General features: G+C 42.4%; 1 protein-coding gene across 1 annotated transcript in view; it reads right to left on the bottom strand.

The window, feature by feature from the left end:
- Nucleotides 1-12,872, bottom strand: part of CFAP221 (cilia and flagella associated protein 221) — a 127,494-nt gene that overhangs the window by 113,205 nt on the left and 1,417 nt on the right. Inside the window, exons 2-3 of the mRNA XM_055572896.1 lie at nt 11,284-11,469; nt 9,259-9,359 (exon numbers count right to left, since the gene is read on the bottom strand). Of these exons, the coding sequence (XP_055428871.1) occupies nt 9,259-9,359; nt 11,284-11,422 (240 nt within the window). The 5' untranslated portion in view covers nt 11,423-11,469. The remainder of the gene's footprint in view (nt 1-9,258; nt 9,360-11,283; nt 11,470-12,872) is intronic.

Raw genomic sequence — 12,872 nt, 5'->3', positions numbered from 1 at the left:
ATGGAGTTGAAAACTAATACAATTATTTCAGAAAGCTGGAAAGGACTGTTATTCTACATAAGATAAGGCTGTGTATGCTGACAACTTTGTTTTGGGCTGGCCACAGTAACACTGATTGTCTCATGGGAAAATTCATTAATTATTTACTTAATAAATATAGTTTCCCAGAAAAAAAATCTTTCCTCAGAGGGAAAGAGAACTTAAGAGGTCTTGGTTTGGAGAAAACTGGGAACCATTATTTCAACTTTTAAAGTAAATCAAAACATTGATTTTGATATGAATCTAAGTAAAAGGTTTTAAAGCCTTTAACCAGATCTGGATCAATCTCAAATGTTAATGAACAATTTACTGTGGTTTTAAACACACATTCAATCATTCCATTCTTGGGCAATTTGTACCATTTCCTGTAACAAAACCAAGATAAGGTGCAGGGTTGAACTTCCCCCCTTGTTTGGCAAGAATCTCAAGGTAACTGCCTTAGGCTTCTGCTTAACTTTGCTGATAGAAGTAGGAGGCTGGGTCTCCCAGAATATTATTAAGATGAAATAATTTTGTCCTTTTGTATGTTTGTTTTAATGTCTGATAGAAGCAGTGTGATTATTCAGACTTTACCTTGTATTTACTTGGAACTAGTGAGACGCTGCCAAGTCACTCTCTTCCAATAAAGTGAGTTCAATATCTTGACAAGTGTTTACTGAGTATGTTCTGTGTGATAGGTATTGTGTTGTACATAAGACAGAGATGGATGTTCTTCAGCAGAATGAAGCTTTTACCCCCTCCCCAAACCCTAGGATCCAGGTAAAGCAGACTGTAGACCGGACACCAAACATGCCACATGCTTGCCCCCTGAGCCTCTGTGTCTCCCTCTACTCCCCGAGTGCCTGCTCCCCACTTCTCACTTTGCTTGGGCTATCCCAGATGGCTTCTCTGACATAAAGCTTTGATGTACTGTGACCAGTAAGCTCATGAAAAGATGCCTAATGTCATCAGTCATTAAGGAAATGCAAATAGAACAACAGTGAGTGGTGAACTCAAAAAGACCTAGCCACACCCCAACAACTGGAACATGTGAATGTGACTTTATTTGGGAAAACAGTGATTGCAGGTGCTATTAAGTTAAGGACCTTGAGACGAGATCATCCTCGATTACCCGGTTGGTCCTTCAGTCTAATGACAAGTTTCCTTTGAGAGAAGAAGAGAAGACAAAGGAAGTCGGAGGAGAAGCCAGGAGAAGATGGAGGCCAAGGTTTAGGGTCATTAAACCTCAAGGCAAAGAGCACCTGATGCTATCACATCCGGGGAGAAGCGAGGAAAGAGCCCCCCCTAGAACCATGAAAGGAGCGGGGCCCGGCTGACACCTTGATTTTGGCCTCTAGCCTCCAGAATGCGTTTCTGGTTTTCTAAGCCCCTAAATTTGTGGTAATTTGTAAGGCAGCCACAGAAAACTAACATACCATACAACCTAATTCCACTTCTTAATACATGTCCAAGAGAAATGAAAATATATCCACACAAAAACATGTACACAAAGGTCCATGATGACATTATTCCTAATAGCCCCAAAGATAAAATCCAAATGTCCATCAACTTATGGAACAGGGAAAATGTGAATGGTGTGAAGTTTCCTTAAAAAAACTAAAAATAGAGCTACCATATGATCCTGCAATCCCATTCTTGTGGATATACCCAGAGAAACCACAATTCAAAAGATGCATGTACCCAATGCTCACAGCAGCACTATCTACAGTAGAGAAGCTCTACACAGTCAGCAAAAACCAGACTGGGAGCCGACTGCGGCTCAGATCGTGAATTCCTTATTGCCACATTCAGACTTAAATTGAAGAAAGTAGGGAAAACCTCTAGGCCATTCAGGTATGACCTAAATCAAATCCCTTAACGATTATACAGTGGAAGTAAGAAACAGATTCAAGGGATTTCATCTGATACACAGAATGCCTGAAGAACTATGGATGGAGGTTCATGACACTGTATGGAAGGCGGTGATCAAAACTATCCCCAAGAAAAAGAAATGAAAAAAGGCAAACGGGTGCCTGAGGAGGCCTTACAAATAGCTGAGAAAAGAAGAGAAGTGAAAGGCAAAGGAGAAAAGGAAAGATATATTCATCTGAATGCAGAGTTTCAAAGAATAGCAAGGAGAGGTAAGATAGCCTTCCTAAGTGATCAATGCAAAAAATAGAGGAAAACAACAGAATGGGAAAGACTAGAGATCTCTTAAAAAAAAATTAGAGATACCAAGGGAACATTTCATGCAAAGATTGGCACAATAAAGGAGAGAAATGCTATGGATCTAACAAAAGCAGAAGATATTAAGAAGAGGTGGCAAAAATACAAGAAGAACTATACAAAAAAGATCTTAATGACCCAGATAGCCATGATGGTGTGATCACTCTCCTATCTCAGAGCCAGACATCCTGGAATGCAAAGTCAAGTGGGCCTTAGAAAGCATCATGGTGAACAAAGCTCGTGGAGGTGATGGAATTTCAGCTGAGCTATTTCAAATCCTAAAAGATGATGTTGTTAAAGTGCTGCACTCAATATACTGGCAAATTTGGAATACTCATCAGTGGCCAGAGGACTGAAAGAAGTCAGTTTCCATCCCAATCCCAAAGAAAGGCAATGCCAAAGAATGTTCAAACTACCACACAATTGGACTCATCTCACATGCTAGCACGGAGAAGGCAATGGCAACCCACTCCAGTACTCTTGCCTGGAAAATCCCATGGATGGAGGAGCCTGGTAGGCTGCAGTCCATGGGGTCGCTAAGAGTCGAACACAACTGAGTGACTTCACTTTCACTTTTCACTTTCATGCATTGGAGAAGGAAATGGCAACCCACTCCAGTATTCTTGCCTGGAGAATCCCAGGGACGGAGGAGCCTGGTGGGCTGCTGTCTATGGGGTCGCACAGAGTCAGACACAACTGAAGCGACTTAGCAGAAGCAGCAGCACATGCTAGCAAAGTAATGCTCAAAATTCTCTAAGCCAGGCTTCAACAGTACATGAACCAAGAACTTCCAGATGTTCAAGCTGGATTTAGAAAAGGCAGAGGAACCAGAGATCAAATTGCCAACATCCACTGGAGCATAGATATTTAGATCATAGCAAGAAATTTGGATCAAAGAAAGAGAATTCCAGAAAAACATCTACTTCTGCTTCACTGACTACGCTAAAGCCTTTGACTATGTGGATTACAACAAACTGGAATAGTCTTCAAGAGATGAGAATACCAGACCACCTTACCTGTCTCCTGAGAAATCTGTATGCAGGTCAAGAAGCATCAGTTAGAACTGGACATGGAACAATGGACTGGTTCTAGATTGGGAAAGGAGTACATCAAGGCTGTATATTGTCACCCTTGTTATTTAACTTATATGCAGATTACAACATGCAAAATGCCAGGCTGGATGAAGCACAAGCTGGAATCAAGATTGCTGGGAGAAGTACCAACAACCTCAGATATGCAGATGACACCACCCTTATGGCAGAAAGTGAAGAGGGACTAGAGAGACTCTTGATGACAGTGAAAGAGGAAAGTGAAAAAGCTGGCTTAAAACTCAGCATTCAAACAACGAAGATCATGGCATCTGATCCCATTAGTTCAGTTCAGTTCAGTCGCTCAGTCGTGTCCGACTCTTTGTGACCCCATGAATCGCAGCACTCCAGGCCTCCCTGTCCATCACCAACTCCCGGAGTTCACTCAGACTCACGTCCATAGAGTCAGTGATGCCATCCAGGCATCTCATCCTCTGTTGTCCCCTTTTCCTCCTGCCCCCAATCCCTCCCAGCATCAGAGTCTTTTCCAATGAGACAACTCTTCGCATGAGGTGGCCAAAGTACTGGAATTTCAGCTTTAGCATCATTCCTTCCAAAGAAATCCCAGGGCCGATCTCCTTCAGAATGGACTGGCTGGATCTCCTTGCAGTCCAAAGGACTCTCAAGAGTCTTCACTTCATGGCAAATAGATGGGGAAACATTGAAAACATTGAGAGACTTTATTTTCTTGGGCTCCAAAATCACTGCAGATGGTGACTGCAGCCATGAAATTAAAAGACGCCTGCTCCTTGGAAGAAAAGCTATGACCAATCTAGAGAGCATATTAAAAAGCAGAGACAATACTTTGCCGACAAAGGTCTACTACTTTGCCATCTAGCCAAAACTATGGATTTTCCAGTAGTCATGTATGGATATGAGAGTTGGACCATTAAAGAAGGCTGAGTGCCAAAGAATTGATGCTTTTGAACTGTGGTGCTGGAGAAGACTCTTGAGAGTCCTTTAGAATGCAAGGAAATCAAACCAGTCAATCCTAAAGGAAATCAGTCCTGGATATTCATTGGAAGGACTAATGCTGAAGCTGAAGCTCCAATACTTCGTCCACCTGATGCAAAGATCTGACTCACTAGAAAAGACCCTGATGCTGGGAAAGATTGAAGGCAGGAGGAGGTGACAACAGAGGATGATATGGTTGGATGGCATCAGTGACTCAATGGACATGAGTTTGACAAAGCTCCAGAAGATGGTGAAGGACAGGGAAGCCTGGCATGCTGCCGTCCAGGGGGTCGCAGAGTCGGGCACGACTGAGTGACTGAACAACAACAAAAAGTAATGTGGAAGTAACCTTCTACTGACAGAGGACTGGATAAAGATGTGGTACATCTACACAATGGAGTATTTCTCAGTTATAAAAGAGCATTAATGCCATATAAATAATGCCATATAAAAGATGGCATTCTGAAACAATGCCATTTGCAGCAACATGGATGGACCTAGAAATCATCATACCGAGTGAAGAAAGCCAAACAAAGAAAGACAAATATTGGGTTGGCCATAAGTTCATCCAAGTTCTTCCATAATGAATTCTGAAAAATTCAAACGAACTTTTTGGCCAACTCAATATCATATGATATCATTTTTATGTGGAATCTAAAGTATGACACAAGTGAGCTTATTTACAAAACAGAAATAGACTCACAGACACAGAAAACAAACTCATGTTTACCAAAGAGAAAAAGCAGGGAGAGATAAATTAAACATTTGGGATTAAAAGATATACATAAAAGTATATATTAAAATATACACATAAAAGTGTATAAAAGTGTTACCCCTGTGTATAACATAGATAACCAACATGGACCTACTGTATGGCACAGGGGAATATACTCAGTATCTTGTAATAACCTATAATGGAAGAGAATGTAAATGAAGAATATACATCTTTATATTAACATATAAAAATATACACATACAATTGAATCACTTTGCTGTACATTTGAAACTAATATAGCATTTTAAATCAATTATATGTCAATAAAAATAAAAAAAAATTCTTTTAAGTGATATAACCATACAACAGAACATTATTTGCCCATAAAAAGCAATGAAGTACCTATTCATGCTACAAATTCAACGAGCCTGGGAAACATGCTGAATGAAAGAAGCCAGTTGCAAAAGACCACATGTTGTGTGATTCTATTTATGTGAAATGTTCAAACAGGCAAATCTATAACAATAGAATGAGGATCTGGCTGCTTAGGGTGGAGGTGGGGTGAGTAAAGTAATGAGGAGAGTGAAGAGGGTTGGGAACAGGAAGTTCATTGTTCACTCATTGCAAACAATAATTATTTTAGATCCATTCTATCATCATTTAGGGGCTTCCCTGGTGGCTCAGTGGTAAAGAACCTGCCTGCCAATGCAGGAAATATGGGTTCGATCCTGGGGTCGAGTATTTTCCCTGGAGAAAGAAATAGCTACCCACTCCAGTATTCTTGCCTGGAACATCCCATGGACTCCTCCCGTGGAAGAGCCTGGTGGGCTACTGTCCAGGGGGTCGCAAGAGTTGAACACGACTAAACAACCACCAGCATCTAGACACCAAACCTAATAACCAGGAAATGCAAGTTCCAAAATGAATGATTAACCTTGGTCTTTGATGCTATGTTCTAAGAAATGTGTCCTTGCAGACTGAGGGGTAAAGTTCCTAATCACAGTTTTAAATCCTGACTCTTTTCCTAAGAGGAAGTACTCGGCCCCTAACAGCTTCCTCTGCTGATCCCTTCTCTCTCCTCCCTCTTCAATGTGTAAGGACTCAAGGAAGCTGCATTGTCTGTTGGCCGGGCCTTGCTTTCTGACAGTTTTTACCATCTGTCAGTTTCCTGCAACGAGTCTCCCCACTCAGAGAATGAGTCTAATATGATAGTCGGAATTCTGTCTTGAAATGATCCACTTTAAGACACAGTTTCGGGGGCTGGGATAAATAAGGCGTTTGGGATTAACATATCAGTTCAGTTCAGTCGCTTAGTCGTGTCCGACTCTTTGCGACCCAGTGAAATGCAGCACACCAGGCCTCCCTGTCCAGCACCAGCTCCAGGAGTTCACTCAGACTCACGTCCATCGAGTCAGTGATGCCATCCAGCCATCTCATCCTCTGTCGTCCCCTTCTCCTCCTGCCCCCAATCCCTCCCAGCATCAGAGTCTTTTCCAATGAGACAACTCTTCGCATGAGGTGGCCAAAGTATTGGAGTTTCAGCTTTAGCATCATTCCTTCCAAAGAAATCCCAGGGCTGATCTCCTTCAGAATGGACTGGTTGGATCTCCTTGCAGTCCAAGGGACTCTCAAGGGTCTTCTCCAACATCATAGTTCAAAAGCATCAATTCTTTGGCGCTCAGCCTTCTTCACAGTCCAACTCTCACATCCATATATGACCACAGGAAAAACCATAGCCTTGACTAGATGAACCTTTGTTGGCAAAGTAATGTCTCTGCTTTTCAATATGCTATCTAGGTTGGTCATAACTTTCCTTCCAAGGAGTAAGTGTCTTTTAATTTCATGGCTGCAGTCACCATCTGCAGTGATTTTGGAGCCCAAAAAAATAAAGTCTGACACTGTTTCCACTGTTTCCCCATCTATTTCCCATGAAGTGATGGGACCGGATGCCGTGATCTTAGTTTTCTGAATGTTGAGCTTTAAGCCAACTTTTTCACTCTCCTCTTTCACTTTCATCAAGAGGCTTTTGAGTTCCTTTTCACTTTCTGCCATAAGGGTGGTGTCATCTGCATATCTGAGGTTATTGATATTTCTCCAGGCAATCTTGATTCCAGCTTGTGCTTCTTCCAGTCCAGTGTTTCTCATGATGTACTCTGCATAGAAGTTAAATAAGCAGGGTGACAATACACAGCCTCGACGTACTCCTTTTCCTATTTGGAACCAGTCTGTTGTTCCATGTCCAGTTCTAACTGTTGCTTCCTGACCTGCATACAGATTTCTCAAGAGGCAGGTCAAGTGGTCTGGTATTCCCATCTCTTTCAGAATTTTCCACAGTTTATTGTGATCCACACAGTCAAAGGCTTTGGCATAGTCAGTAAAGCAGAAATAGATGTTTTTCTGGAACTCTCTTGCTTTTTCCATGATCCAGCAGATGTTGGCAATTTGATCTCTGGTTCCTCTGCCTTTTCTAAAACCAGCTTGAACATCAGGAAGTTCACGGTTCACATATTGCTGAAGCCTGGCTTGGAGAATTTTGAGCATTACTTTACTAGCGTGTGAGATGAGTGCAATTGTGCGGTAGTTTGAGCATTCTTTGGCATTGCCTTTCTTTGGGATTGGAATGAAAACTGACCTTTTCCAGTCCTGTGGCCACTGCTGAGTTTTCCAACTCATCACTATATATGAAACAGATAATCAAAAAGACCTACTGTATAGCACAGGGAGCTGTACTCAATATTCTATAATAACCTATATGGGAAAAGAATCTGAAGAAGAATGCACTGTATCTAAATGCAGAGTCTTATAGTGGGAGGGTACATCACACACAAGCCAGGGTCTCAGGGCCTGTGTGAGACACCCCACATCCATCAACTCCACTCCAACACATGCCCAGAGGCTGGCCTGGCTCAGTCCCTCGACCAGCTGGAGTAGTTCTAACATCCTATTCAGTGTGACTTTGGGGGATCACAGTAGGGGTCACCGAGATTGTGGAGCAGGTTTAAATGGTCAGGTTCCTTTTAGTGGTGGGTTAGGAGTCCTGTGGTCAACGAGCCCTCCCCAGTTGGGGTATCTCAAAAAAGGGGACCCAGCAAGGCTGGGACCTCTGTGGTAGACTGCTGTCCCCACAGCTGCAGCCACTCTGCAGGGCAGCCTTCACCCGTCCCTTCTGTGGAAGTCGGTGGAGCTGCCGTCCCAGCTCTAGCTGGAGGCTCTGGCCACAATGACTGATGTAGGCCTGGTCATCTGACCCAAGAAGGTGGAACGGAACCCTCGCTGGACCCTCCTAAGAAAGGGACATCTCTCCCGCTGGTGCTGTTGGCTGGAGCAAGAGTGCACTGGTTGGGAGGAAGGCAGCCTGAGAGTGAGTCTGTCCCATCCCTGTGATCTTGAGGTGAGTCTTTAACCTTACTGAATCACGGTTTCCTCATCTCTACAGAGATGACCACCACAAAGCTGGTCTAAGGACTAAACTGAAACATGTGGGACACAAAGCATAGTTTCTGGCCCTCAAGGATCCCTCAGAAACAGCACCAGTTTGGAAAGAGTGTTGGGAGGTGCCTTTGGCAGAGGGAGGAAACCTGTCCAAGGAAACTGATGCAACTTTAAAATTTCTCATCCTAGAACTACTGCCTTTTCTGGTCAAATTTATATCTTCCCTTCTGTTGATTGTGCTGCTCTTTAGATAAATGAGTAATAAAATGAGAACATTCATGTCATTTCATTATTATAATTATCCCACTTAAAGAGGGCTAATTATCCCACTATCTACACAGGGGTTGGGGAGGGAAGGATTGGAAATTTGGGATTAGCAGATGCAAACTATTACACATAAAATGGATACACAACAAGGTCCTACTATAGAACACAAAGAACTATATTCAATATTCTGTGACAAACCATAATGGAAAAGAATATAAAAAGAATGTATATATGTATGTATGGGGCTTCCCTGGTGGCTCAGATGATAAAGAATCCACCTGCAATGTAGGAGATCTGGATTTGATCCCTGGCTTGGGAAGATCCCTTGGAGAAGGAAATGGCTACCCATTCCAGTATTCTTGCCTGGAGAATCCCATGACCAGAGAAGCCTGGCAGGCTACAGTCCATGGGGTTGTAAAGAGTCCGACATGACTGAGTGACTAAGGACGCACATATATAGGTATAATTGAAACACTTTGCTATATACTTAAAACTAACACAATACTGTTAATCAACTATACTTCAGTGAAATTTTTTAATTAAAAAAAAAGTACCTACCAATATCTGCTGGTGTTGTTTTTCTACTTGATAGCCTCCAAAATGTAATATGCCAGGTTTTGCCTGTATGACCTTATTATTCAGAAGATTCGCATAAACCTCTGTAAAAACAATGCAGATAAGTATACCACGAGATGAGACAAAAAAAAATATTAAGTGAAAGAAGATCCTATCAACAAGGACTCCCTTTAACTTAGGATATTTTATGCACATGAAGTTTCAGACAGAGGATACAGCTGTCAACAATTAATGATGTTCCACATGAACTGGACTGCTTCTCCCACTGTTTTAACATTTTGCTTGGGAGATATTACCATCATGAGACAAATTCACATTTGTTTTTTATTATCTATTAAAATAACTTGCTCTGTACACATTTTGTACAAGTCTTCATAATAAAACAAGCCTGTAAAGGACACACACTGTATATAATACTGTGATTGTTATGTAACGCACATCCACTTCAAAGAATGCAAACACCAAGTGTTTCATTTTATTGCTGTGTATTCAACTGTTACTATTTGCTTTCCTCTGAACTGAATTATAGTGTGATACAGAGTAATCCTAAGGTTCTGAATAATTATCACTCTGGATGGTAATGACTCAATTTGCTCTTGACATGTGAGTGTCTTCAAAACTTGCCCCAGCTCTGCCGTGCTTCATGCCTGGCATTTGTTTATAATCCTCCGTTGTTTCCATTTTGTAAAAATCAAGCCCAGGCCTGATTCTGACCAGCAAACTGCCTCCTTTGAAGTGAATGCACTGTCTAGTTTCTCACAAATGACAGCCTTTCCCCTTCGGCTGTACCCAAACCTCATGAGTCACAGATACCCTGACCCCAGCCTCCACTCTCTGTGACTTTGTATTCCACTAAAGTGGGTGTGAAATGTTTGGTGTTTTTGTTCCTCCAGCGATGAGCAGTCACTGTCGTCAGCTTTGGGCCAAACTGAAGGGCTAGACTAGGGTGAGGATGGTGTCTCGGGGGACTGTGACAGGGTTGTCTGGTAAATTTTTAAGTAATTTTTAAATATTTATTTTTATTTATTTGGCCGTGCCAGGGCTTAGTTGCAGCATGTGGGATCTAGCTCCTTGACCAGGGATCAAACCTGGGCCCCCTGCACTGAGAGCACAGAGTCTTAGCAACTGGACCACCGGGAAGTCCAATTTTTAAATATTAAAATGAACATTACTTGGTAATTTTTTTTAATGCTGAGAGTTTTGTTTTTAGGGCCACAATACAGATGTAAAATGGGCATTGCCCTGTTAATACCCCAAAACAGTCAAGTATACTGACTTGAATTCAATGTGTTCTAAAGTAACAACAGAGCCACACCAAATGCTGCATGTCCCTCATTTGCGATGGGCCTTGAATGGTGAGCAGGAATCAAGCTGCTTGAGACATAGAGATCTGGACACTGGGTGGCTACAGCTGAGCACCAACCCCCGACTCAGCTGAGTCACCCTGGTGAATTCACTTGAGCTTTTGGAGTCTCAGCTTCCCCAAGAGTAAAATGGAAATAGTATTGTGATGTTAAGATGGATTCAGTGAGAATACAGGCAAAATGATTAGCCTTCTACACAATAGCTATGGGATTTACCAGGCTTTCTAGGCTAAGGATGTGCACAGAAAAAGGCAAGAAGGTATAAACCCAAGTGGTCTTGAAGGAACAGGAGTAACAGGTGTGGCTGGAAGTGGGGGACGGGAGGAGTGAGAGTGGACAGTTTCAGATCCAGGCAAAGGGGGCCAAATGACGAGCAAAGGAACTTGATTCTTTATACGAGAGGATCCCCTCAGAACATTCAAACAGGGTGGGGATAGGAACTTGGCGATTAATTTTCACCACAAAAGTCTACCAGTTAAGCGAATGGATCTAAATAGAATCATTGTTCATAATAATAAAAACTATCACAAGCCTGTAAAACAATATAGATAAATCAGCACCCAAAATTCCATTATGCTTTCTGGACTTTGGATCCTCTGGGAAGACCTGAGTTGTAAAGCAAACCGGTTTTCTAACCACTTACTTGACTCTAGGAGATGATTGGGTACTTCTTTTGGTCTCTTGGGTTCCTCCACTAGGTTCCTTAAAAGGAGGGGTGACACATTTTGAAATGGTTCTTCAGCATTCTTTACTTCTCTGCTGGGGGTTTTCACCGCTGCCATTTTATCATGAAAAATGGAGTCTTCTTTTTAAAGCCAAAGGTCCTTTCCTGGGAAGAAAACAGGAGTAGTATAATCAACCACAGACAACCACACACCACTGACAAATGTACCTCTTGTCACCATGTGGTTTGCTGTGGCTCAGGCCTTCCCCACCTCTCACTCTGTGCCCACACAGGTTGTCCTGTTCATCTTGCGTCACACATCAACCCCAACGCCATGTTGTAACCAAAAGTCGGGTCCAGCTGTTCACTATTCAAAAGCCAATAAAGAGGCAAGGCTGGTGGAAAAGAAAGTTTGCTTTATTTTGGATGCCAGCAAGCACGGGGCAGTGGACTTCTGTCGAAAGTATGACTTACCACCCCCCACAACTGACAACCAATGGACAAGAGCTTTTATAGACAAAGGAAGGGGGCTACATACAGAAACAGCACAGCCAGCTCTAACAGTCATCTTGAAATCAGTCATGCAGTAATCTGACCAGTGTCATCTTGATTGTTTTAAGTAACAGTTAATCTTTAGTTCTAGTAGACTTGTTCACTTTTTTTGAGGCCACTTCTTTGGAGGTGGCAGCTTATGTCATAGTCATGTATGGATGTGAAAGTTGAACCATAAAGAAGGCTGAGCGGTGAAGAATTGATGCTTTTGAATTGTGGTGCTGGAGAAGACTCTTGAGAGTCCCCTGGACAGCAAAGAGATCAAACCAATGAATCCCAAAGGAAATCAAGCCTGAATATTCATTGGAAGGACTGATGCCGAAGCTGAAGCTCCAATACTTTGGCCACCTGATGCAAAGAGCCGACTCACTGGAAAAGATCCTGATGCTGGGAAAGATTGAGGGCAGGAAGAGAAGAGGGTGATAGAGGATGAGATGGTTGGATGGCATCATCGACTCAATGGATACGAGTTTGAGGAAACTCTGGGAGATAGTGAAAGACAGGGAAGCCTGGTATGCTACAGTCCACGGGGTCACAAAGAGCTGGACATGACTTAGCAACTGAACAACAAATGTCATAGCTACAGCCTGGTCATCATGTAGTTAACTTCTCCCCGGTGGTGGTTTCAGTCTCTATAAGACAGCGCCAAGGATATGGCTCAGATTACCTATAGCCCTTGAGAAGGAACTAAAGGTCCTTGACTTTGCTTATGGACTAAACTATTATTATTATGTCCTATTTAACTGCTTTTCTCTACTTTTGCGTTTTCTCACTTCTCTGATTGAACTTATTCTTTGGCTAAGTTTTCCCATAGACAAAAGGCAGGCTGAGGACATGGAAGGAAGGATATAGGGTCCTGCTCTGTTTCGGTGTCACAGCTCAAAACTCTTCTGTGGTCCTTAATTATCCTTAAAAGCTTTTCTCAAAATGTAGTCCTGATGCTTTCTGAGGCTCTCGTGGCCAGTAAAGTTTGCAAAATGTTGAAGTCAGCAGTTAAACAGGACTCTCTTTTTTTT

The sequence above is a fragment of the Bubalus kerabau genome, chromosome 3, assembly GCF_029407905.1.
Source record: "Bubalus kerabau isolate K-KA32 ecotype Philippines breed swamp buffalo chromosome 3, PCC_UOA_SB_1v2, whole genome shotgun sequence".
In the NCBI taxonomy this organism is placed as follows: Eukaryota; Metazoa; Chordata; class Mammalia; order Artiodactyla; family Bovidae; genus Bubalus; species Bubalus kerabau.
The sequence above is the reverse complement of the archived record's forward strand: the minus strand, read 5'-3'. Positions and strand labels throughout refer to the sequence as shown.